At 42.7% G+C, this 22,057-nt stretch overlaps 1 protein-coding gene across 1 annotated transcript; it reads left to right on the top strand.

Moving 5' to 3' along the window:
• The first annotated feature begins 19,091 nt into the window (after window positions 1-19,091).
• RAP2B (RAP2B, member of RAS oncogene family) lies at window positions 19,092-21,542 on the top strand. Its single transcript, XM_061418100.1, has one exon. It carries the CDS (start codon window positions 19,518-19,520, stop codon window positions 20,067-20,069), a length of 552 nt encoding a protein of 183 aa, XP_061274084.1. The 5' UTR covers window positions 19,092-19,517; the 3' UTR covers window positions 20,070-21,542.
• The last annotated feature ends 515 nt before the right edge of the window (window positions 21,543-22,057 follow it).

The following is a 22,057-nucleotide window of genomic DNA, read 5'->3' as shown; positions in this document are numbered from 1 at the left end:
TTTATTATAATTTAGCATGAAATAGAGAAACTCAAGAGATTACATAGTTAAGAAAGTTTCATGAGTTTATTTAATTTCCCATTAGTAATGGAACTTTTAACCATGTTAAGTCACAGTTTTTTTTTTTTAATATTTTCACTAAAGGTATGGGCATATGGGAGATGGGAAGATAACTTTATAATTATTTATTTGTATGTATTGAGAAAAAGCCTTCAGAAATTTTAACAGAATCTGGTTGAACAGACTCAAGAGGACAGACTCAAGAGGAATTGTCAGTATCCTTCTTAATTAAAAACAAGATGAACTGGCATCTTCATGTAACCCAAATTTAACAGCTTCATGCCGTGTGCTGCACAGTTGCTGTTAGAAAACAGTTTGATTTCTACTCCTATTCCCAAACCCACCCTTGGCCTCCCTTCCTTCAACAGGTGCCTTATCATTTTTATTTCCAGAGAGAAGGTTATTTGCAGTTTGAACACTTATATTTTCACCTTATCCATTCCAGTTTTTAGGTCTTTTGGCTCTTCTTCTTTCCTGTACAAGAAGAAAGATGTTTTGCCAGCCTCACTACCAGAGTTTTCAGACACATCCTCTGCCCTCTCCTCAGAAATTTCTATTAAATGGATATCCTACTGCTTGGATTTCAGTCTCTCCATCTTTATTGACATTGAATTACTACTGAATAGTTGACTGAATTATTTTTCAATTGAAAAGCAAGCCAAAATGTAACCATAAAAAGACAGACAAAATGCTAGAGGAAAACACTAGTATTTATAAATACTTATATACCACTAGTTATATAAATATCCTGAAAAGTGAGACAAATTTCTACTTGTGGCATGAAATTCAAAAAGAAAACCCAAAAATAAAAAGGTCAATAAATTCAAATACGATATATTTTAAAATATTAATGAAAAAGCACAAACAAGGGCTAATAACAAGTTAATAGTTATTTGCAGTTCAGTACAATTCAGTCCCATCACTTCATGGGAAATAGATGGGGAAACAGTGGAAACAGTGTCAGACTTTATTTTTGGGGGCTCCAAAATCACTGCAGATGGTGACTGCAGCCATGAAATTAAAAGACGCTTACTCCTTGGAAGGAAAGTTATGACCAACCTAGATAGCATATTCAAAAGCAGAGACATTACTTTGCCAACAAAGGTCCATCTAGTCAAGGCTATGGTTTTTCCAGTGATCATGTATGGATGTGAGAGTTGGACTGTGAAGAAAGCTGAGCGCCGAAGAATTGATGCTTTTGAACTGTGGTGTTGGAGAAGACTCTTGAGAGTCCCTTGGACTGCAAGGAGATCCAAGCAGTCCATTCTGAAGGAGATCAGCCCTGGGATTTCTTTGGAAGGAATGATGCTAAAGCTGAAACTGCAGTACTTTGGCCACCTCATGCAAAGAGTTGATTCACTGGAAAAGACTCTGATGCTGAGAGGGATTGGGGCAGGAGAAGGGGACGACAGAGGATGAGATGGCTGGATGGCATCACTGACTCGATGGACGTGAGTCTGAGTGAACTCCAGGAGTTGGTGATGGACAGGAAGGCCTGGAGTGCTGCGATTCATGGGGTTGCAAAGAGTCGGACACGACTGAGCGACTGAACTGAGCTGAACAATTCAGTCACTCAGACATGTCCAACTCTTTGCGACCCCACTGACTGCAGCACCCTGTCCATCCCCAGCTCCTGGAGCTTACTCAAATTCATGTCCATCAAGTCGGTGACCCATACAACCAATCTCATCCCCTTCTGTCATCCCCTTCTCCTGCCTTCAATCTTTCCCAGCATCAGGGTCTTTTCCAATGAGTCAGTTCTTTGCATCAGGTGCCCAAACTATTGGAGCTTCAGCCTCAGCATCAGTCCTTCCAATGAATATTCAGGCCTGATTTCCTTTAGGAAGGGCTGGTTTGATCTCCTTGCAGTCCAAGGGACTCTCATGCGTCTTCTCCAATACTACAGTTCAAAAACATCAATTCTTCGGTGTTCAACTTTCCTTATGGTCCAACTCTCACATCCATTCATGACTACTAGAAAAACCGTAGCTTTGAGTAGACGGACTTTTGTCGGCAAAGTAACATCTCTGCTTTTTAATATGCGGTTTAAGTTTGTCATAGCTTTTCTTCCAAGGAGCACGCATCTTTTAATTTCATGGCTGCAGTCACCATCTGCACTGATTTTGGAGCCCAAAAAATAAAGTCTGTCAATGTTTCCATTGTTTCTCCATCTATTTGTCATGAAGTGCTGGGGCTGAATGCCATGATCTTACTTTTTTGAATGTTGAGTTTTAACCCAGCTTTTTCAATCTCCTCTTTCACTTTCATCAAGAGGCTCTTTAGTTCCTCTTCAATTTCTGCCATAAGGGTGGTGTCATCTGCATATCTGAGGTAATTGATATTTCTCCCAGGAATCTTGTTTCCAGCTTGTGCTTCATCCAGCCTGGCACTTCACATGATGTACTCTGAATATAAGTTAAATAAGCAGGGTGACAATATTCAGCCTTGACATACTCCTTTCCCAATTTGGAACCAGTTCGTTGTTCCGTGTCCAGTTCTAACTGTTGCTTCTTGACCTGCATACAGATTTCTCAGGAGGCAGGTCAGGTGGTCTGGTATTCCCATCTCTTTCAGAATTTTCCACAGTTTGTTGTGATCCACACAGTCAAAGGCTTTAGCACAGTCAATAAAGTAGAACTAGATGTTTCTCTGGAACTCTTGCTTTTTCGATGATCCAGTGGATGTAGGCAATTTGATCTCTGGTTCCTCTGCCTTTTCTAAATCCAGCTTGAACATCTGGAAGTTCACAGTTCACGTACTGTTGAAGCCTGGCTTGGAGAATTTTGAGCATTGCTTTGCTAGCGTGTGAGATGAGTACAATTGTGCGGCAGTTTGAGCATCCTTTGGCATTGCCTTTCTTTGGGATTGGAATGAAAACTGACCTTTTCCAGTCCCGTGGTCACTGCTGAGTTTTTCAAATTTTCTGACATATTGAATGCAGCACTTTCACAGCATCATCTTTTAGAATTTGAAATAGCTCAGCTGGAATTTCATCACCTCCATTAGATTTGTTCATAGTGATGCTTCCCAAGGCCCACTTGACTTCACATTCCAGGATATCTGGCTCTAGGTGAGTGATCACACCATCGTGGTTATCTGGGTCATCAAGATCTTTTTTGTACAGTTCTTCTGTGTATTTTTGCCACCTCTTCTTAATATCTTCTGCTTCTGTTAGGTCCCTACCATTTCTGTCCTTTATTGAGCCCATCTTTGCATGAAATGTTCCTTTGGTATGTCTAATTTTCTTGAAGAGATCTCTAATCTTTCCCATTCTATTGTTTTCCTCTGTTTCTTTGCATTGATCCCTGAGGAAGGCTTTCTTATCTCTCCTTGCTATTTTTTGGAACTCTGCATTCAGATGGGTATCTTTCCTTTTCTCTTTTGATTTTCACTTCTCTTCTTTTCTCAGCTATTTGTAAGGCCTCCTCAGACAATCATTTTGCCTTTTTGCATTCCTTTTCTTGGGGATGGTCTTGTACATGTACAGGTACATGTACAATGTCATGAACCTCCATCCATCATTCTTCCTGCACTCTATCAGATCTAATCCCTTGAATCTATTTGTTACTTCTACTATATAATCGTAAGGGATTTGATTTAGGTCGTACTTGAATCGTCTTGGCAATGGCACCCCACTCCAGTACTCTTGCCTGGAAAATCCCATGGACAGAGGAGCCTGGTAGGCTGCAGTCCATGGGGTCACAAAGAGCCAAACACGACTGAGTAACTTCCCTTTCACTTATCACTTTCATGCATTGGAGAAGGAAATGGCAACCCACTCCAGTGTCCTTGTCTGAAGAATCCCAGGGACAGGGGAGCCAGGTGGGCTACCGTCTATGGGGTCACACAGAGTTGGACACAACTGAAGTGACTTAGAGTTAGCAGTGAATCGTTTTATGGTTTTCCCTACTTTCTTCAATTTAAGCCTGAATTTGGCAATAAGTTGATGATCTGAGCCATAGTCAGCTCCTGGTCTTGTTTTTGCTAACTGTATAGAGCTTCTCTATCTTTGGCCACAAAGAATATAATTAGTCTGATTTTGGGAAGCCTGGCTTGGCTTGACCATCTGGTGATGTCCACGTGTAGAGTCATCTCTTGTGTTGTTGGAAGGAGGTATTTTCTGTGACCAGTAAATTCTCTTGGCAATACTCTGTAAGCTTTTGTCGTGCTTCATTTTGTACTCCATGCCCAACCTTTCCCTTTACTCCAGGTATCTCTTGACTTCCTATGTTTGCATTCCAGTCCCCTAGGATGAAAATGACATCTTTTTTGGGTGTTAGTTCTAAAAGATCTCATAGATCATCGTACAACTATTCAACTTCAACTTCTTCAGCATTAGTGGTAGGGGCATAGACTTGGATTACTATGATAATGAATAGTTTGCCTTGGAAATGAACAGAGGTCATTCTGTCATTTTTGAGATTGCACCCAAGTACTGCATTTTGGACTCTTTTGTTGACTATGAGGGCTACTCCATTTCTTCTAAGGGATTCTTGCCCACAGTAGTAGATATAATAGTCATCTGAATTAAATTCACCCATTCCTGTCCATTTTAGTTCACTGTTTCCTAAAATGTTGATGTTCACTCTTTCTATCTCCTGTTTCACCACTTCAAATTTACCTTGATTCATGGACCTAACGTTCCAAGGTGCCTAGGCAATATTGTTCTTTACAGCATTGGACTTCCATCACCAGTCACAACTGGGTGTTGTTTTCACTTTGGCTCCCTCTGTCTCTTTATTCTTCCTCGAGTTACTTCTCTGCTCTTCTCCAGTAGCATATTGGGCACCTACCGACCTGGAAAGTTCATCTTTCAGTGTCCTATCTTATTTCCTTTTCATACTGTTCATGAGGTTCCCAAGGTAAGAATACTGAAGTGGTTTGCCATTTCCTTTTCCAGTGGACCATGTTTTGTCAGAACTCTCCATGACCCATCCCTCTTGGGTGGCCCTACACGATATGGCTCATAATTTCATTGAGTTAGACGAGGCTGTGATCCATGTGGTCACATTTATAAATACTTACATAACACTAGTTTTATAAATATCCTGGAGTGTAAGACAGCTTTATACTTGTGGCATGAAATTCTGAAAGAAAACCCAAAAGAAAAAAGTCAATAAATTCAAATAGAATATTTTTTTAATATTAATGAAAAAGCATAAACACAGGGTAATAACAAACTAATAGTTATTTTCCAAGTATGTGATTATCAGAGGTTAATATCCTTATTATATAACATAACTATAATACATAGTCAACAATTATAAATCAATAAGAAAAAGTTGAGAAGTCCAACAAAAGATGGGTGCTACTTTAACTATTGAAAACAAATTTAAAGTACATGTGTAAAAATATAAATCTGTGTATTTCATAAGTTATAAAGAATTTCCTAAAGTTATATATAACTGTGTTTATATATTCACTATTTGAGTAGTATTTCACTATAGATTAAAGGGCTTCCCTTGTGACTCGGCTGGTAAAGAATCTGCCTGCAATGCAGGAGACCTGGGTTTGATCCTTGGGTTGGGAGGATCCCCTGGAGAAGGGAAAAGCTATCTACAGGCCTACTCTAGTATTCTGCCCTGGAGAATTCCATGGACTGTATAGTCCATGGGGTTGCAAAGAGTCAGACAGGACTGAGCAACTTTCACTTTCACTATAGATTGAAGTCAAGAGTTATGGCTATATCCAATGACAGATTATTACCTAATTTTGATTATGTGTTTGGCCTCCAGCAACAAATGAGGATATTTTGTTAATACATAGTTTAGAGATTGGCAAACCATGAGCCTGTGGGCCAAATGCAGCCCACCACCTGTTTCTATAAAGAAAGTGTTATCGATCTCAATCATGTGCATTTATTTACATATTGTCTATGGCTGCTTTTATACTGCAGGGGCAGATTTGAGTAGCTGTAAGAAGAGATGGCAAGAATACACAGAAGAACTGTACAAAAAGATCTTCATGACCCAGATAAGCACGATGGTGTGATCATTGACCTAGAGCCAGACATCCTGGAATGTGAAGTTAAGTGGGCCTTAGAAAGCATCACTACGAACAAAGCTAGTGGAGGTGATGGAATTCCAGTGGAGCTCTTTCAAATCCTGAAAGATGATGCTATGAAAGTGCTGCACTCAATATGCCAGCAAATTTGGAAAACTCAGCAGTGGCCACAGGACTGGAAAAGGTCAGTTTTCATTCCAATCTCAAAGAAAGGCAATGCCAAAGAATGCTTAAACTACAGCACAATTGCACTCATCTCACACGCTAGTAAAGTAATGCTCAAAATTCTCCAGGCCGGGCTTCAGCAATATGTGAACTGTGAACTTCCTGATATTCAAGCTGGTTTTAGAAAAGGAAGAGGAACCAGAGATCAAATTGCCAACATCTGCTGGATCATGGAAAAAGCAAGAGAGTTCCAGAAAAACATCTATTTCTGCTTTATTGACTATGCCAAAGCCTTTGACTGTGTGGATCAAAATAAACTGTGGAAAATTCTTCAAGAGATGGGAATACCAGACCACCTGATCTGCCTCTTGAGAAATTTGTATGCAGGTCAGGAAGCAACAGTTAGAACTGGACATGGAACAACAGACTGGTTCCAAATAGGAAAAGGAGTTTGTCAAGGTTGTATATTGTCACCCTGTTTATTTAACTTATATGCAGAGTACATCATGAGAAACGCTGGACTGGAAGAAACACAAGCTGGAATCAAGATTGCCGGGAGAAATATCAATCACCTCAGATATGCAGATGACACCACCCTTATGGCAGAAAGTGAAGAGGAACTCAAAAGCCTCTTGATGAAAGTGAAAGTGGAGAGTGAAAAAATTGGCTTAAAGCTCAACATTCAGAAAATGAAGATCATGGCATCTGGTCCCATCACTTCATGGCAAATAGATGGGGAAACAGTGGAAACAGTGTCAGACTTAATTTTTCTGGGCTCCAAAATCACTACAGATGGTGACTGCAGCCATGAAATTAAAAGACGCTTACTCCTTGGAAGGAAAGTTGTAACCAACCTAGATAGCATATTCAAAAGCAGAGACATTACTTTGCCAACAAAGGTTCGTCTGGTCAAGGCTATGGTTTTTCCTGTGGTCATGTATGGATGTTGGACTGTGTTGGACTGTGAAGAAGGCTGAGCACCAAAGAATTGATGCTTTTGAACTGTGGTGTTGGAGAAGACTCTTTGAGAGTCCCTTGGACTGCAAGGAGATCCAACCAGTCTATTCTGAAGGAGATCAGCCCTGGGATTTCTTTGGAAGGAATGATGCTAAAGCTGAAACTGCAGTACTTTGGCCACCTCATGCGAAGAGTTGATTCATTGGAAAAGACTCTGATGCTGGGAAGGATTGGGGGCAGGAGGAGAAGGGGACGACAGAGGATGAGATGGCTGGATGGCATCACTGACTCGATGGACGTGAGTCTGAGTGAACTCCAGGAGTTGGTGATGGACAGAGAGGCCTGGCGTGCTGCAATTCATGGGGTCGTGAAGAGTTGGACATGACTGAGCGACTGATCTGATCTGATCTGAATGGAGATGTATGGCTCACAAAATCTGAAATATTTACTCTCTGGCCCAAACTAAAGTTTGCCAACTGTTTGTTTAAAACATTTAGCTTACATGAAACATGGAAATGTTTGATAAGTTTCCTAGGATCACTCCTTTGTAATAATTCTATATAATTATATTCTACATGGCAATAAGGTTTTTTTAAGGACATAAATTCCTTAAGAGAAAGGATTTGGTTTTTATACTTCAGGGGTAATATGTTCACGTTGCCATAGTTGAATAATAGGCCAGTACTCTTTCTTTTAAATGTAAGTTTTAAAACAAAGAAAGAAAAGAATCTTCAGAATAACAAACTTCTACGATAGAACTAAATACAATAATCATAAAATCATTTAAACAGCCTGAATTCTGCAGTTCTAGTGTTATCTTCCTAAGATATCACCACAGATCCTTTTCTGAAACCTTCTACCACAAGATAGTGTAACTGCAAGAAAAATAGAAACCCCTTTGGCAGATTCCTTAAACCAAGCCTGACAGCTAATGGTAATTTACAGAGGAAGCTTCCTCTGCCTCAATATAGACTCTCATTGTCTCCATCAAAACCACAAAGTTTGAAGGATTTATTGGAACCCCTGCTGCAGAAAGAATGATAGGCTTCCTCCAGCATCAGGGGAAATGATGGATTTTTGTCCCTGCAAGAGAAAAGGAGACTCCTTTAATTTTGTGGTTGGTGACAAAAAAGCAAGTGAAAGTTCTTTTGTTTTTTTAACTTTATTATTTTATTGAACTTTGGTTGATTTACAGTGTTAGTTACTGATGTATAGCAAATTTTTCAGTTATAGAGAGATATTTTTTTATAATCTTTTCCATTATGGTTATCATAGGCTATTAAATACAGTTCTCTGTGCTATACAGTAGGACCTCATTGTTTATCTATTCTGTATATAAAAGCATACATCGGCTAACCCCAACCTCCCACTCATTCTTTCCCCATGGCAACCACCAGTCTGTTCTCTATGTCCCTGATGCTGTTTCCTGGATTGGTTCTTTTGTGCCTCATTTTAGATTCCACATATAAGGGTTATCATATGGTATTTGTCTTCCTCTGACTTATTTCACGTAGTGTGACAGTCTCTTGTTGCAGCCGTATTGCTGCAAATAGCATTGTTTTGTCCTTTTTTATGGCTGAGTAGTATTTTATTGTATATATGTACCATGTATCTTTATCTATTCATCTGTTGTTGGACATTTAGGTTGTTTCCATGTCTGGGTTATGTGAATAGTGCTGCTGTGAACATGGGTGCATGTATCTTTTTTAGTTATAGTTTTGACTGAAATAGAGGAAAACAATAGAATGGGCAAGACTAGAGATCTCTTCAAGAAAATTAGATACCAAGGGGACATTTCATGCAAAGATGGGCTCAATAAAGGAGAGAAATGGTAGGGACCTAACAGAAGCAGAAGATATTAAGAAGAGGTGGTAAGAATACACAGAAGAACTGTACAAAAAAGATCTTCATGACCCAGATAACCAGAATGGTGTGAACACTCACCTAGAGCCAGACATCCTGGAATGTGAAGTCAAGTGGGCCTCAGGAAGCATCACTATAAACAAGGCTAGTGGAGGTGACGGAATTCCAGTTGAGCTATTCCAAATCCTGAAAGATGATGCTGTGAAAGTGCTACACTCAATATGCCAGCAAATTTGGAAAACTCAGCAGTGGCCACAGGACTGGAAAAGGTCAGTTTTCATTCCAGTCCCTAAGAAAGGCAATGCCAAAGAATGCTCAAACTACCGTACAATTGCACTCATCTCACACGCTAATAAAGTAATGCTCAAAATTCTCCAAGCCAGGCTTTAGCAATACATGAACCGTGAACTTCCAGATGTTCAAGCTGGTTTTAGAAAAGGCAGAGGAACCAGAGATCAAATTGCCAACATCTGCTGGATCATCGGAAAAGCAAGAGAGTTCCAGAAAAACATCTATTTCTGCTTTATTGACTATGCCAAAGCCTTTGACTATGTGGATCACAATAAACTGTGGAAAATTCTGAAAGAGATGGGAATACCAGACCACATGACCTGCCTCCTGAGAAACCTGTATGCAGGTCAGGAAGCAACAGTTAGAACTGGACATGGAACAACAGACTGGTTCCAAATAGGAAAAGGAGTATGTCAAGGCTGTATATTGTCATCCTACTTATTTAACTTATATGCAGAGTACATCATGAGAAATGCTAGGCTGGAAGAAGCACAAGCTGGAATCAAGATTGCTGGGAGAAATATCAATCACCTCAGATATGCAGATGACACCACCCTTATGGCAGAAAGTGAAGAGGAACTCAAAAGCCTCTTGATGAAAGTGAAAGAGGAGAGTGACAAAGTTGGCTTAAAGCTCAACATTCAGAAAACTAAGATCATGGCATCTGGTCCCATCACTTCATGGCAAATAGATGGGGAAACAGTGGCTGACTTTATTTTTCTGGGCTCCAAAATCAGTGCAGATGGTGACTGCAGCCATGAAATTAAAAGACACTACTTGGAAAGAAAGTTATGACCAACCAAGACAGCATATTAAAAAGCAGAGACACTACTTTTCCAACAAAGATCTGTCTAGTCAAGGCTATGGTTTTTCCAGTGGTTTTGTATGGTTGTGAGAGTTGGACTATAAAGAAAGCTGAGAGTAGAAGAATTGATGCTTTTGAACTGTGGTATTGGAGAAGACTCTTGAGAGTCCCTTGGACTGCAAGGAGATCCAACCAGTCCATCCTAAAGGAGATTAGCCCTGGGTGTTCATTGGAAGGACACATGCTGAAGCCGAAACTCCAGTACTTTGACCACCTAATGCGAAGAGCTGACTCAGTGGAAAAGACCCTGATGCTAGGAAAGATTGACGGCAGGAGGAGAAGGGGAAGACAGAGGATGAGATGGTTGGATGGCATCACCAACTCAATGGACGTGGGTTTGGGTGGATTCCAGGAGTTGGTGATGGACAGGGAGGCCTGGCGTGCTGTGGTTCATGGGGTCACAAAGAGTCGGACACGACTGAGCAACTGAAGTGAACTTGACTAGATATATGTCCAGGATTAGGATTATTGGATCATATGGTAATTCTGTTTTTGATTTTCTGAGGAAGCTCCAACCTCCACAGTGGCTGAACCAGCTTACAGTCCCACCAACAGTGTAGCAAGGGTCCATTTTCTCCATACCCTCTTCAGCATTTGTCATCTGTAGACTTTTTCATGATTGCCATCCTGACCAGTGTGAAGTGGTACCTTGTTGTAGTCTTGATTTGCATTTTTTTAATAATTAGTGGTATTGAGCATCTATTCATGTGCCTATTAGCCATCTATATTTCTTCTTTGGAAAAATGTTTGTTTAGGTCTTCTGCTCTTTTTGGATTGGTTGTTTGTTGTTGTTGTTGTATGAGTTGTTGGTATATTTTGGAAATTAAACCCTTGTCTGTTGCATAATTTGCAAATATGTTCTCCCAATTATGGTTTCCTTTGCTGTGAAAAAGCTTGTTAAGTTTGATTAGGTCCCATTTGTTTATTTTTCTTTTTATTTCTATTGCCTTCAGGGACTAAGAAATTGGTATGATTTATATCAGAGAATGTTTTGCCTGTGATCTCTTCTAGCAGTTTGATGATGTCATGTCTAGGTTTAAGTCTGCAAGCCATTTTGAGCTTATTTTTGTACATGGTGAGAGGGTGTGGTCTGACTTCATTGATTTATATCTCGCTGTCCAACTTCCCAGTACCACTTGCTAAAGAGACGGTCCTTTCCCTATTGTATATTCTTGCCTCTTTGGTGAGGATTAATTGACTGTAGGTTCAGTTTGTTTTAGTCACTCAGTTGTTTGGCACTCTTTGTGACCCCATGGACTGCAGACTCCAGGCTTCTCTGTCCATCACCAATTACTAGAGCTTGCTCAAACTCATGCCCATCAAGTCGGTGATGCCATTCAACAGTCTCATCCTCTGTTAGCCCCTTCTCCTGCCTTCAATCTCCCAGCATCAGGGTCTTTCCCAATGAGTCAGTTCTTCGCATTAGGTGCCCAAAGTATTGGAGTTTCAGCTTCACCATCAGTCCTTCCAATGAATATTCAGGACTGATTTCCATTAGGATTGAATGGTTTTATCTCCTTGCAATCCAAGGAATTCTCAAAAGTCTTCTCCAACTCCACAGTTCAAAAGCATCAATTCTTTGGCACTCAGCCTTCCTTATAGTCCAACTCTCACATCCATTCATGACTACTGGAAAAACCATAGTTTTGACTAGACAAACCTTTGTTGGCAAAGTAATGCCTCTGCTTTTTAATATGCTATCTAGCTTTTCTTCCAAGGAGCAAGCTTCTTTTAATTTCATGGCTGCAGTCACCATCAGCAGTGATTTTGGAGCCCCCTCCCCCGCAAAAAAAAAGTCTGTCACTGTTTCCACTGTTTCCCCATCTATTTGCCATGAAGTGATGGGACTGGATGCCATGATCTTAGTTTTTTGAATGTTCAGTTTTAGCCTAGCTTTTTCACTATCCTCTTTCATTTTCATCAAGAGGCTCTTTAGTTCCTCTTCGCTTTCTGCATATCTGAGGTTATTGATATTTCTCCCGGTAGTCTTGATTCCAGCTTGTGCTTCATCCAGCCCAGCATTTCTCATGATGTACTCTACATAGAAGTTAAATAAGCAGGGTGACAATATACAGCCTTGACGTACTCCTTTCCCAAGTTGGAACTAGTCTGTTCTTCCATGTCCAGTTCTAACTGGACATGTTGCTTCTTGACTTGCATACAGATTTCTCAGGAGGCAGGTGAGGTGGTCTGGTATTCCCATCTCTTGAAGAATTTTCCACAGTTTGTTGTGATCCACACAGTCAAAGGCTTTGGCACAGTCAGTAAAGCAGATGTTTTTCTGGAACTCTCTTGCTTTTTCGATGATCCAGTGGATGTTGGCAATTTGATCTCTGGTTTCTGTGCCTTTTCTTTCTTTTTTTTTTTTTTTTGTGGTTTAGTCACTAAGCCATGTCCGACTATTGTGACTCCATGGAATGTAGCCTGCCAGGCTTCTCTGTCCATGGGATTCTCCAGGCAAGAATACGGGAGTTCTGTGCCTTTTCTAAATCCAGCTTGAACATTTGGAAGTTCATGGTTCCCGTACTATTGATACCTGGCTTGGAGTATGAAGTCTTGCCTGCAGGTGTATGGGTTTATTTCGGTCTCTCTATTCTGTTCTGTAGACCCATATATCTGATTTTGTGCCAGTGCTACAATGTTTTGATTACTGTAGCTTTGTAGTACTGTCTGAAGTCTGGGAAGTTTATGCTTCTTGCTTGCTTGTTCTTCACTAACCCTTGGCAATCCTGGGTCTTTCATGTTCCATAGTAATAGAATTATTTGTTCTACCACTATGAAAAATGTCATGTGTAATTTGATAGGGATTATATTACATTTGTAGATTGCTTTGGATAGAATGACTATTTTAACAATATCAATTCTTCCAATCCAAAAGCATGGAATATCTTTCCATTTCTTTGAATAATATTGTTTCCTTTATACATGTTTTATAGTTGTCAGCATATAAATCTTTCACATCCTTGGTCAGGTTTATTCCTAAGTGTTTTATTTCTGGGGATATAATTTTAAAGTAAGTAAGTAAGTGAAATCACTCAGTCATGTCCGACTCTTTGCGACCCCATGGACTGTAGCCCACCAGGTTTCTCTGTACATGGGATTCTCCAGGCAAGAATGTTGGAGTGGGTTGCCATTTCCTTCTCCAGGGGATCTTCCCTACCCAGGGATCGAACCCGGGTCTCCCGCATTAAAGGCAAACACTTTAACCTCTGAGCCACCAGGGAAGCTTTTTTTTTTTTTTTTGCATTCTATTGGATATTTCATTGTGGTGTAAAGAAATACAGTTAATTCCTATATGTTAATCTTGTATCCTGCTTCCTTGCTGAATTCATTTATTAGTTCTAATAGTTTTTGTATGGAGTCTTTAAGTTTTTCTGTATATAGTATCATATCATCTGCATATAATGACAATTTTACGAGAAGAAAGCACTTTTTAAATGGATCTAAGGCATTGCTTCTATTCCTGCTGTATTTGTTTCTGTGGAATGCCAGAATATTGTGTAACTGTGGTTTCAACTATGAAAAATAGGATCAATGAAATCAATTTAAAATTTCCCTTGAGTGAGAATATATTCATCACATAAAAGTGGTGCTCTAAGCCCATTTTGTTCTTTTCTCTACAGATCAGCGTCTCAGGCAAGTCTCAGACTCTATAGAAAAGGTCAGGTCATTTAGCTTAGAAAAGATTTTTCTTTTAAGAAAAATCATGTAAAATAACAACAGTAGACCAAACCATTAGTAAGAGTCTATGATAGAACTCAAGTTGTGTGGTAGTTGCCTATGTTTGTGTAACACTTCAGCCCAGGATAACATTTTTATGGAGTTATGAGTGGTTTTTATTATCAAAAATAACACAGTACATTAACATATATGGTGAAATCATATTTAATTCTAATCTGATAGCCTTGAGATGATAGTAATTTTGATTTTTCTATTTCTTTATTTGGGCCTATCAAAAAGTTTGTAAAAAGCTTGACTGATTTTAAGAGATTATTTTAAAAATTTAACTCACCTACATTTTCCTATGAAAAATAACTTTAAGAGGAGAAAAAAATCCAATCAGAGTACACATAAGGGGCAAACAGTGAAATTATAAAATCAGGCATACATTTGTCTCTCTTTAATTACCATGCTAGAATTTTAGAACATTTTTTAAGATATAAAATCTCATTACAAGGAATATAAACCATTGTTCTTACAAGTTGGCTGCCTAAAGTGCAATATGAAGAGTATGAAATGATGATGGTTTGGCTGACTAATGAATATTTTTAGGGGCATAACTAGTGATTATTTTTTAAAGACCACTGATAAAATAAAACATCTTAAGCCTGCTTGTGGGTGCCTGGTTATAACATGTTCAGGTACTTAACAAATATTTACTGAGAACTCTGAAAGGCACAGTCAGTCTTACAGCAACATCCCTTTAAAATAATGATACATGGTCACTCTCAACTCCTGATATTTTCAAAATTAGAATTTTTTAAAAGAATTATTTATCTACAGGTCAAGCCAGCTAAAACTATGAACATGATGAAATAAACCTCCACTTTGTATAAATGAAGAGGACAAATGGGTACTTATTTTCTGGAGGACTTAGAAGATTCATGTTGTAGCAAACCCTCTTAATTCTTTGAAGGCCCAAAACCAGTGTCACAGAAGCTCACTGTGTGAGCAAGGCCAGGCAGGGATCACCGGGTATATAATAGTCAATACCAAAGATTAAGTAGTTCTTAATCTGTTAGCCTTTACTTCAGATCGTTTTCTAGAGGTGTCTTTTGTGTGTTATCTGCACAAACATTTAATATCTTCAGAGTAAGAGTTTATCTACTGGGTGCTTTGGTAGTTTTTCCCAAATACTCAGAACCACACCAGACAGCATTGGCAGTGTTTCCATCCATATAAGGGTAGACTTTATCACTCCAGCATCTTTAAGACTCAGGGAGACTGAAACATTAGTATTTTACAGTTTTCTAAGGATACAGGAAGTGTTTTGTCTCACCAAGAATTAGTATATCTTTTACCACAAAGAGAGTTTGGGAAAGGGATAAAATGCCATTCATATACCCATAAATAGTTAATTGAGGGACTCCTGTGTAGGCACTCTTACTGGGGGAAGGACAGAGGTGGCTCCAAAGATAAGCCATATATGGACTCTGACCTCAAGGAATTCACACAGTGACACAATACAAACATGTAAATGATTATGGTACAGGATAATTAGATATGACACAGGATTATACCATAAGGAAGGTACATAAAGACTCCTAACAAATTTCACAGGAAGAACTGATCCACTTTAAAAATTTGTGCGTCAGTAATTTCAATCATTACTTCATTTTGAATCACAAAGCCCCAGTGGAAATCTTTCTGAGGGAGACTATCTGAGTGTAATAAAAATTATTATCAAAGAATCCTTAATGGGAAAGATTCAAAGTGTGGCAATTCTTTGGTACCAGAGAGGCCACCAAGATTCAAAAATACCCATCTGCATAACTATCCAGAATCCTGAAGATGGTCTCTTCTAGATACGGCTGTCAAGACACCTGGGTTGTAATTGTCATGAATATATGGTGCACTGCAGCTTTAAAAGCATATTTCCATCCATTATTTGCTAATTATTATCCCTGAGTATAGGCTGGCACCTTGAAAAGGGGCAGCCAGGACTCCAGGGTTCTAATTCTGCTCAGTGGCTGTGATGTAAAATGGAGCATTTGGTCATCAGATACTCTCCAAAGTTCCTTGGGTAGCCCGGTGGGTGGGGCAAACTTTATTATCACCACTTTAGAGATAGAGAAACTAAGGTCAGGAGCAACTTGAGGGGCTTGCCCAAGGTCTCACAAAATAATTGATAAGTAATACTTGAGATTAGACACCTTGCCCATAAGGACAAAGTATTTTCTACTATATCGTACTCAGAACCACACCTAATTTCTGTGGGCTAGAGGACAGAGGCCCAGGTAGCATTACTCTAGTTATATCAGTTATAAATCAAGATAAGTGAAGTCGCTCAGCTGTGACCGACTCTTTGTGACCCCATGGACTGTAGCCTACCAGCCTCCTCCATTAATGGGATTTTCCAGGCAACTAGAGTGGGCTGCCATTTCCTTCTCCAGGGGATCTTCCTGACCCAGGATCGAACCTGAGTCTCCCGCATTGCAGGCAGATGCTTTACCATCTGAGCCACCAGAGAAGCCCTAAAATCAAGATAACACAAGTGTTAAAATATGATATGTCCTCCCACCTTGACAAATACTTCTTTGAAAGACCTGGGTGGTCAGGTGTGAATCACAAATTCTTAGACTTCTCCAAGAGCCAGGCTGGAAAGTGGCAGGGAAGAGAAAGCTGACTGGAAGGCACCCCTCTTTCTGCAGTTAAGTGGGGGCCCATAGTGCCTGGGAGGGCACTCCTTAGTTCATGGGTCCAAGCACCACCCGCACTCCAACAAAGACCCATTCCTGCACACAGGGGTGAGTTCAGAGATCCAAGAAGATCCTAGAAGAGGGTTTGGTACTATTTAGGGAGGGGATTCCAGAATTCTGACCACCTGGGGCATGGTCTGGACGTGGGTTCTAGCCCCTTAACCCTGTGGGAAGGGGCACTGTCAGAAGAGTCAGAGGGTGGACATAGGTCCCTCTAGCTTGGGCTTAAGAGCCAGTCTGTTCATACTACCTCAAAAGTCAACCTAAGAAAGGGTACAATCTGGAAACTTTCTTGTTAGAAAATAGCATTCCTAATAGTTACAAGACCAGATTCTGCACCCAAACACCTGGGTCAGGATCCCAGCGTGACCACTTATGCTGTGAAATTTCATGCCGGTTATGCCAGTTAGGCGACATCTTAGGATCTCAGTTTCCTCATTTTTAAAATAGGTATAATTACTATTTTTATGAGGAGTAAACAAGATAGCACATGTAAAACACCTGGCAAACATTAAACTGGGTAAATGCGAGGTTCGCTCCAGCTATATTAGGTGAGTTTGCCTTGAAAGGTTTCTGGAGAATTATATAAGGGTTAACTAGCGAAGCACTCTGATAACCCCTCTCTCCACTAAATAGCGGAGCCAGGAGCAGGAATGGGCTCCGCCCACCCAGGCATGGGCTGCTGCCCAGGACCCATTGGGTCCCATGGCCAGGACTTTAAGTTGCAGCTGTGCATTCTATGAGCTATAGCTAGAGGTTCAAAGAAGGTTAACTGGCAACGCGGCCCTGAGTCACAACGGGACCAAGGCACTGAAACCAAGCATTAGCACACCATTTCTTTTATCCCTCCAATGCAGATGGTTAAACCAGTGAGAAGTGGCGTCGACAGGATACCAAGCCAGGGTTGATGAAGCTCGGTCCCCGCCCACCCCTAAACCCTGGGGCTCACGCTATCATAACTTAGTCTTTTGACAGGTCTTGACATCTCTCCTGCGCGAAAAAGGAGAGACCTGGAACAAGCCAAGGCATCTCGCTGGTAGCTCCTGTGAGTAGGAGCCAAGCCCAGTTTAGCGAATGCCCGCCCCAAAGCAAAGATGTTTACCAAAGGCAAGCCTGGGCATTCCCCCACCCCACCGGGTGAGCTGAATTCAGTGTGGCCCATTTCCACATCCTAGCCCCTCCCCCTCCCTGGGGAAAATTAAAAAAAAAACCACCTTGGAAACTTTGCCATTTCTTGAGGACCAAGAACTGTAACCAGCTCCCTTTAACGGACAGTCGTGACTGGGCACCGAGAAGTCAGACTTGAAAACACCAACAAAGGACTATATTTAGCTCTGAGCTCTCCGCCTAAATTCCTTTTATTTTTTTCACTTTTAGCTTCAAAACGACTAGGTTGGGGAAGTGGGAGGAAGGGGGCGGGGGAAAGCAGAGAAAGAACAGCTGTGCCTCCGCCTCTCAACTCAATCTCTATAAATAACCAATCATGAGCGGAGGCTACTTTTTAGCCAATGAAGCAGCCCAAATTGATAAAACCTTGGCAGTAGCCAATGGAAGAACATTCGAGGGTGTGAGATTTGCGCCCCAGGACCAATGGGTCCTGAGTCTGGGAGAGGTAATTTGAGCTGGAGCGTGGGTGTGCAGGGCACAAGCTTCCTACTTCCAAACCCCCAAACCTACTCCGCCCACTGAGCATGCCCTGACTAGCTACCGGCACCCGGGCTGATTGTGGATCGGGTTGTGATTCACTCCCCGGGTTTTGGCCCTAGCCGAGTGGGGAGGTGGGTGGGGCCTTCTGAGTCCCAGCCTGGAGACCGCCCTGATCAGTAGAGGCTGCCCATTCCCTCATGCGGACAGGTTTCAGGCCGAATGTTCCTGTTTTCTTTGTCTGAAGGATGAAGTGCGAGGAGAGTCCGCCAGAGAAGGCTGGGTAGAAAGGGCCACGTCTAGAGTGTGGAGAAATGCTCCTCCCATAGAAGAAAATGTTTCTTTGGATCTCGGCCTTCGGGACGCACACCCGCCGGGGGCTCGGGGAGTGGAGTCCACAAGCTTTGGATAAAAGGAGCGGCAAGAGACCAGCCTGTTCCCGGGGTGGTCCACGGCGCCCGTCCTCTTCTCATAGAGCCGGGATTCCTATGCACTAAAGCCAGGTCGGCGAGGGAACGTGGCCTTCGTCCTCCCTCGAACTGTCCCAACCAGTCTCTTAACACCCATACACCCCCACACATTTCTCCGGCTCCTATACTAGTGCCTATCCCGAATCCGCTAGTCTTGAATCAAATCACTAGCTCCGCCTACAACCCCACCCCCGTCCGGCTCCCCGGAAAACCAGGAGCCGGGGATCCGGCGGGCGGGGCCGGCAGCGGCGCACTGGGCATGCTCGCCAGGGCGGGGCGGGCGGGCTGCGCGCGGCGAGTAGGAAGCCCTCGCCCCGCGGAGGCTGCGGGAGAGAGCTCTAAGGGCCGCGGCGGTGGGCGCACGCTCTGCGGGGACTCATGCCACGCGCGTCCCGGCCCGGCGCGCAATTAGCAGCCGCCTCCGCAGCCCGCCGCCGCCGCCTCCTCCTCGCCTTCCTGGGCTGCTGCGGAGAGAAGCTGCAGCCCTCGCCTAGCACCGGCTGCCGGCATTGTCCTCCCGATCCGCCGCCCAGGCTGCTGCCGCCGCCGCCGTGGGCTGCCCCGGGGCCCCGGACCCGCGCTGCAGGGACTCGCCGCCGCGCCGGCCGGCCCGGCGCTCGGCCCCCGCTTGGTGATTTCCGCGTCCTGCGTTCCTCGGTCATCTCCTGAGTTTTTCCTGCATAGCTGAGGACAGAGAAGTCCAGCCACCAAGCCCAGCTTTCCTCCGGTGCGCAGCCCCGACGGGGCCGTGGCAGGCGCAGCGAGAACGCCGACGGAGCCATGAGAGAGTACAAAGTGGTGGTGCTGGGCTCGGGCGGCGTGGGCAAGTCCGCGCTCACGGTGCAATTCGTGACCGGCTCCTTCATCGAGAAGTATGACCCCACCATCGAGGACTTCTACCGCAAAGAGATTGAGGTGGACTCATCGCCGTCGGTGCTGGAGATCTTGGACACGGCAGGCACAGAGCAGTTCGCATCCATGCGGGACCTGTACATCAAAAATGGCCAGGGCTTCATCCTCGTGTATAGTCTTGTTAACCAGCAGAGCTTCCAGGACATCAAGCCCATGCGGGACCAGATCATCCGCGTGAAGCGGTACGAGCGCGTGCCCATGATTCTCGTGGGCAACAAGGTGGACCTGGAGGGCGAGCGCGAGGTTTCATTCGGCGAGGGCAAGGCCCTGGCGGAGGAGTGGAGCTGCCCCTTCATGGAGACTTCGGCCAAAAACAAAGCCTCGGTGGACGAGCTGTTCGCCGAGATCGTGCGGCAGATGAACTACGCGGCGCAGCCCAACGGCGATGAGGGCTGCTGCTCGGCCTGCGTGATCCTCTGAGGCGCCCGCGGCTGCCGCGCGACAGCCGCGCTCTGCGCACAAAAGCCAAACGCACCCGACTCTTCTAAATGTGATTTCTCTTCTTGCTTTGAGATTGGAGATGACTTTGCATCGGCTGGGGGTTCTTGGCGCCCGACTGGCCGCGGTGGTCGCGTCCCCCGCCTCTCCCCGGTTTCCGAGGGGTTGTCCCGTCATGACCATCCGAGTCTCGGTGGAAATGTGGATCTTTGCAGCATGTACGTTTCTCATTGATTTTGGTTGACGCATATTTCCCCATTGAAGCAGCCCGTGGGGCCCTGTATTGGCGGCTTGACACCGGCAGGCGAAAGTTTCAGTCTGGAAAAAAAAAAGAGAAATGGGGTGGGGGCGGAAGAGGACGGGGAGAAGGTGGAAAAGGGGGGATTTTTTGTTTTTGTTTTTCTGTCAACAACCGTTTTTTTTAGTTCCAAGTTTCAAAAACACGGAAGGAAGTCCGGGAGAACCAAATGAAGGAGCAGGAGGAGAGGAAGAAACTTTTGTTTTTTCCTTGTTTTCCAGGAGTAGCTGGAAATTAAGATCGGGTTCCTTTTCTGCCAGCTTGGAAAGGCAACCCCGTGACTGATTTCGATTCTGAGGATGTCTATGCAAAGTTGGATTCTTGTTACAGTGTATCCAATCTGAAGTATTGCACATCTGAACTGGGACTGTTAACACTGATGCCAATACAGTGTGGGGTGCCAGAAAGTGTCTGCTGATAATTTGTGGGGGGGAAAAATCTATTTTGTTTACCTACTGTATCAAAGGGGAGTCTGGGGGAGAACGGTAGTATTTTTTTTTTATCAGCTGTGAAAAAAAAATGTTACAGATCTGCACATTTTTGTGTGTACTGTTGTGTGTGTGTTTTTTTAGATTTAGCTTTTTGTTCGTATTGGTTGGCCATACATGGTTTTGATGGCTAGCTCTTTAAACTACAGTACAGAAACTTCGCAATGTGATTCAGGGCCCCCAGCACCCCTGTGTCTGCAGAGTGCCTTCAAAACTCAGCTGTTCCAGCCGGTGCCAACCTGTGAACTTCCCACCAGATCCCAGAATCTGTTATTCCTCCCCCAAACTACTTCCCAGTTTACTTTTAATAATCTTCCTGAAGGATCCAGGACAATAGGGCCTGTTGTTCAGTGAATTCTTTATTCTTTCCAGCCTTTAAAATGTAATTTACTTGTAATGCAATGGGTTATTTTTTTTTTTTTTTTAATTTTTTGCTTCATTTTGTTCCAATGTTCAGGTATTTAGCTCCCCTTTTATATAATTTTTTTTAATTTTTGGTTTTCTGTTTTAGGGTGTTCCTCCAGAAGCACAGAGCAAAATTTTACTGTTGTGATGTACCAAGAGAATTCTAACAATTTGTAATTTCTAATTCCATACACGCGGTTAATCATTGTCTCTTCATTTTAAGATTTTTAATACAAATGTCATTTTTAAAGAAACAAATCCAAACTATTGTTTGTGTTTCTGTGTTTCATATTCAGTGATTTAATACAGTATCACGGCTGAGGTGGACAGGGGCAGGTGCCTGATGCCCCCAAGAGTGGTTTGTTAGATTTTGAAGAGAGAAGTGTCAGTGACAAGTTGGGAGACATTACTCCCAACTCTTTAAACATGAAAAATAATCATCAAGGTCTAGGAATCCCTCGGGTGTGGCTATACCCTCTGACTGTTAAGATGAACTGGATATAGAATCTGTTCTGCTGACTTGGAGCAGGAACAGGAGAAGCCAGCTGCTAAGACTGCCTTAGATCTGGGAGAGTAACCATCCACTGGTCAGGCAGGGTGGTGTTTTTAGTGTTCTTTTTTTCTTTTTCTTTGTTTCCTCATATTTTGTTCTGCTTTGTTTAAAAACACCTATCCAGTTTAAAGCTTGTTTGGAGGATATGATTTTCAATTCTGAAGTCATGCCTTGTAGTGTTTTCTACAGTACACTTGGGTGGGTTGTGAGTAGTGTCTCAGCTCTT

Source organism: Bos javanicus, chromosome 1 (assembly GCF_032452875.1).
Source record: "Bos javanicus breed banteng chromosome 1, ARS-OSU_banteng_1.0, whole genome shotgun sequence".
Classification (NCBI taxonomy): domain Eukaryota; kingdom Metazoa; phylum Chordata; class Mammalia; order Artiodactyla; family Bovidae; genus Bos; species Bos javanicus.
The sequence above is the reverse complement of the archived record's forward strand: the minus strand, read 5'-3'. Positions and strand labels throughout refer to the sequence as shown.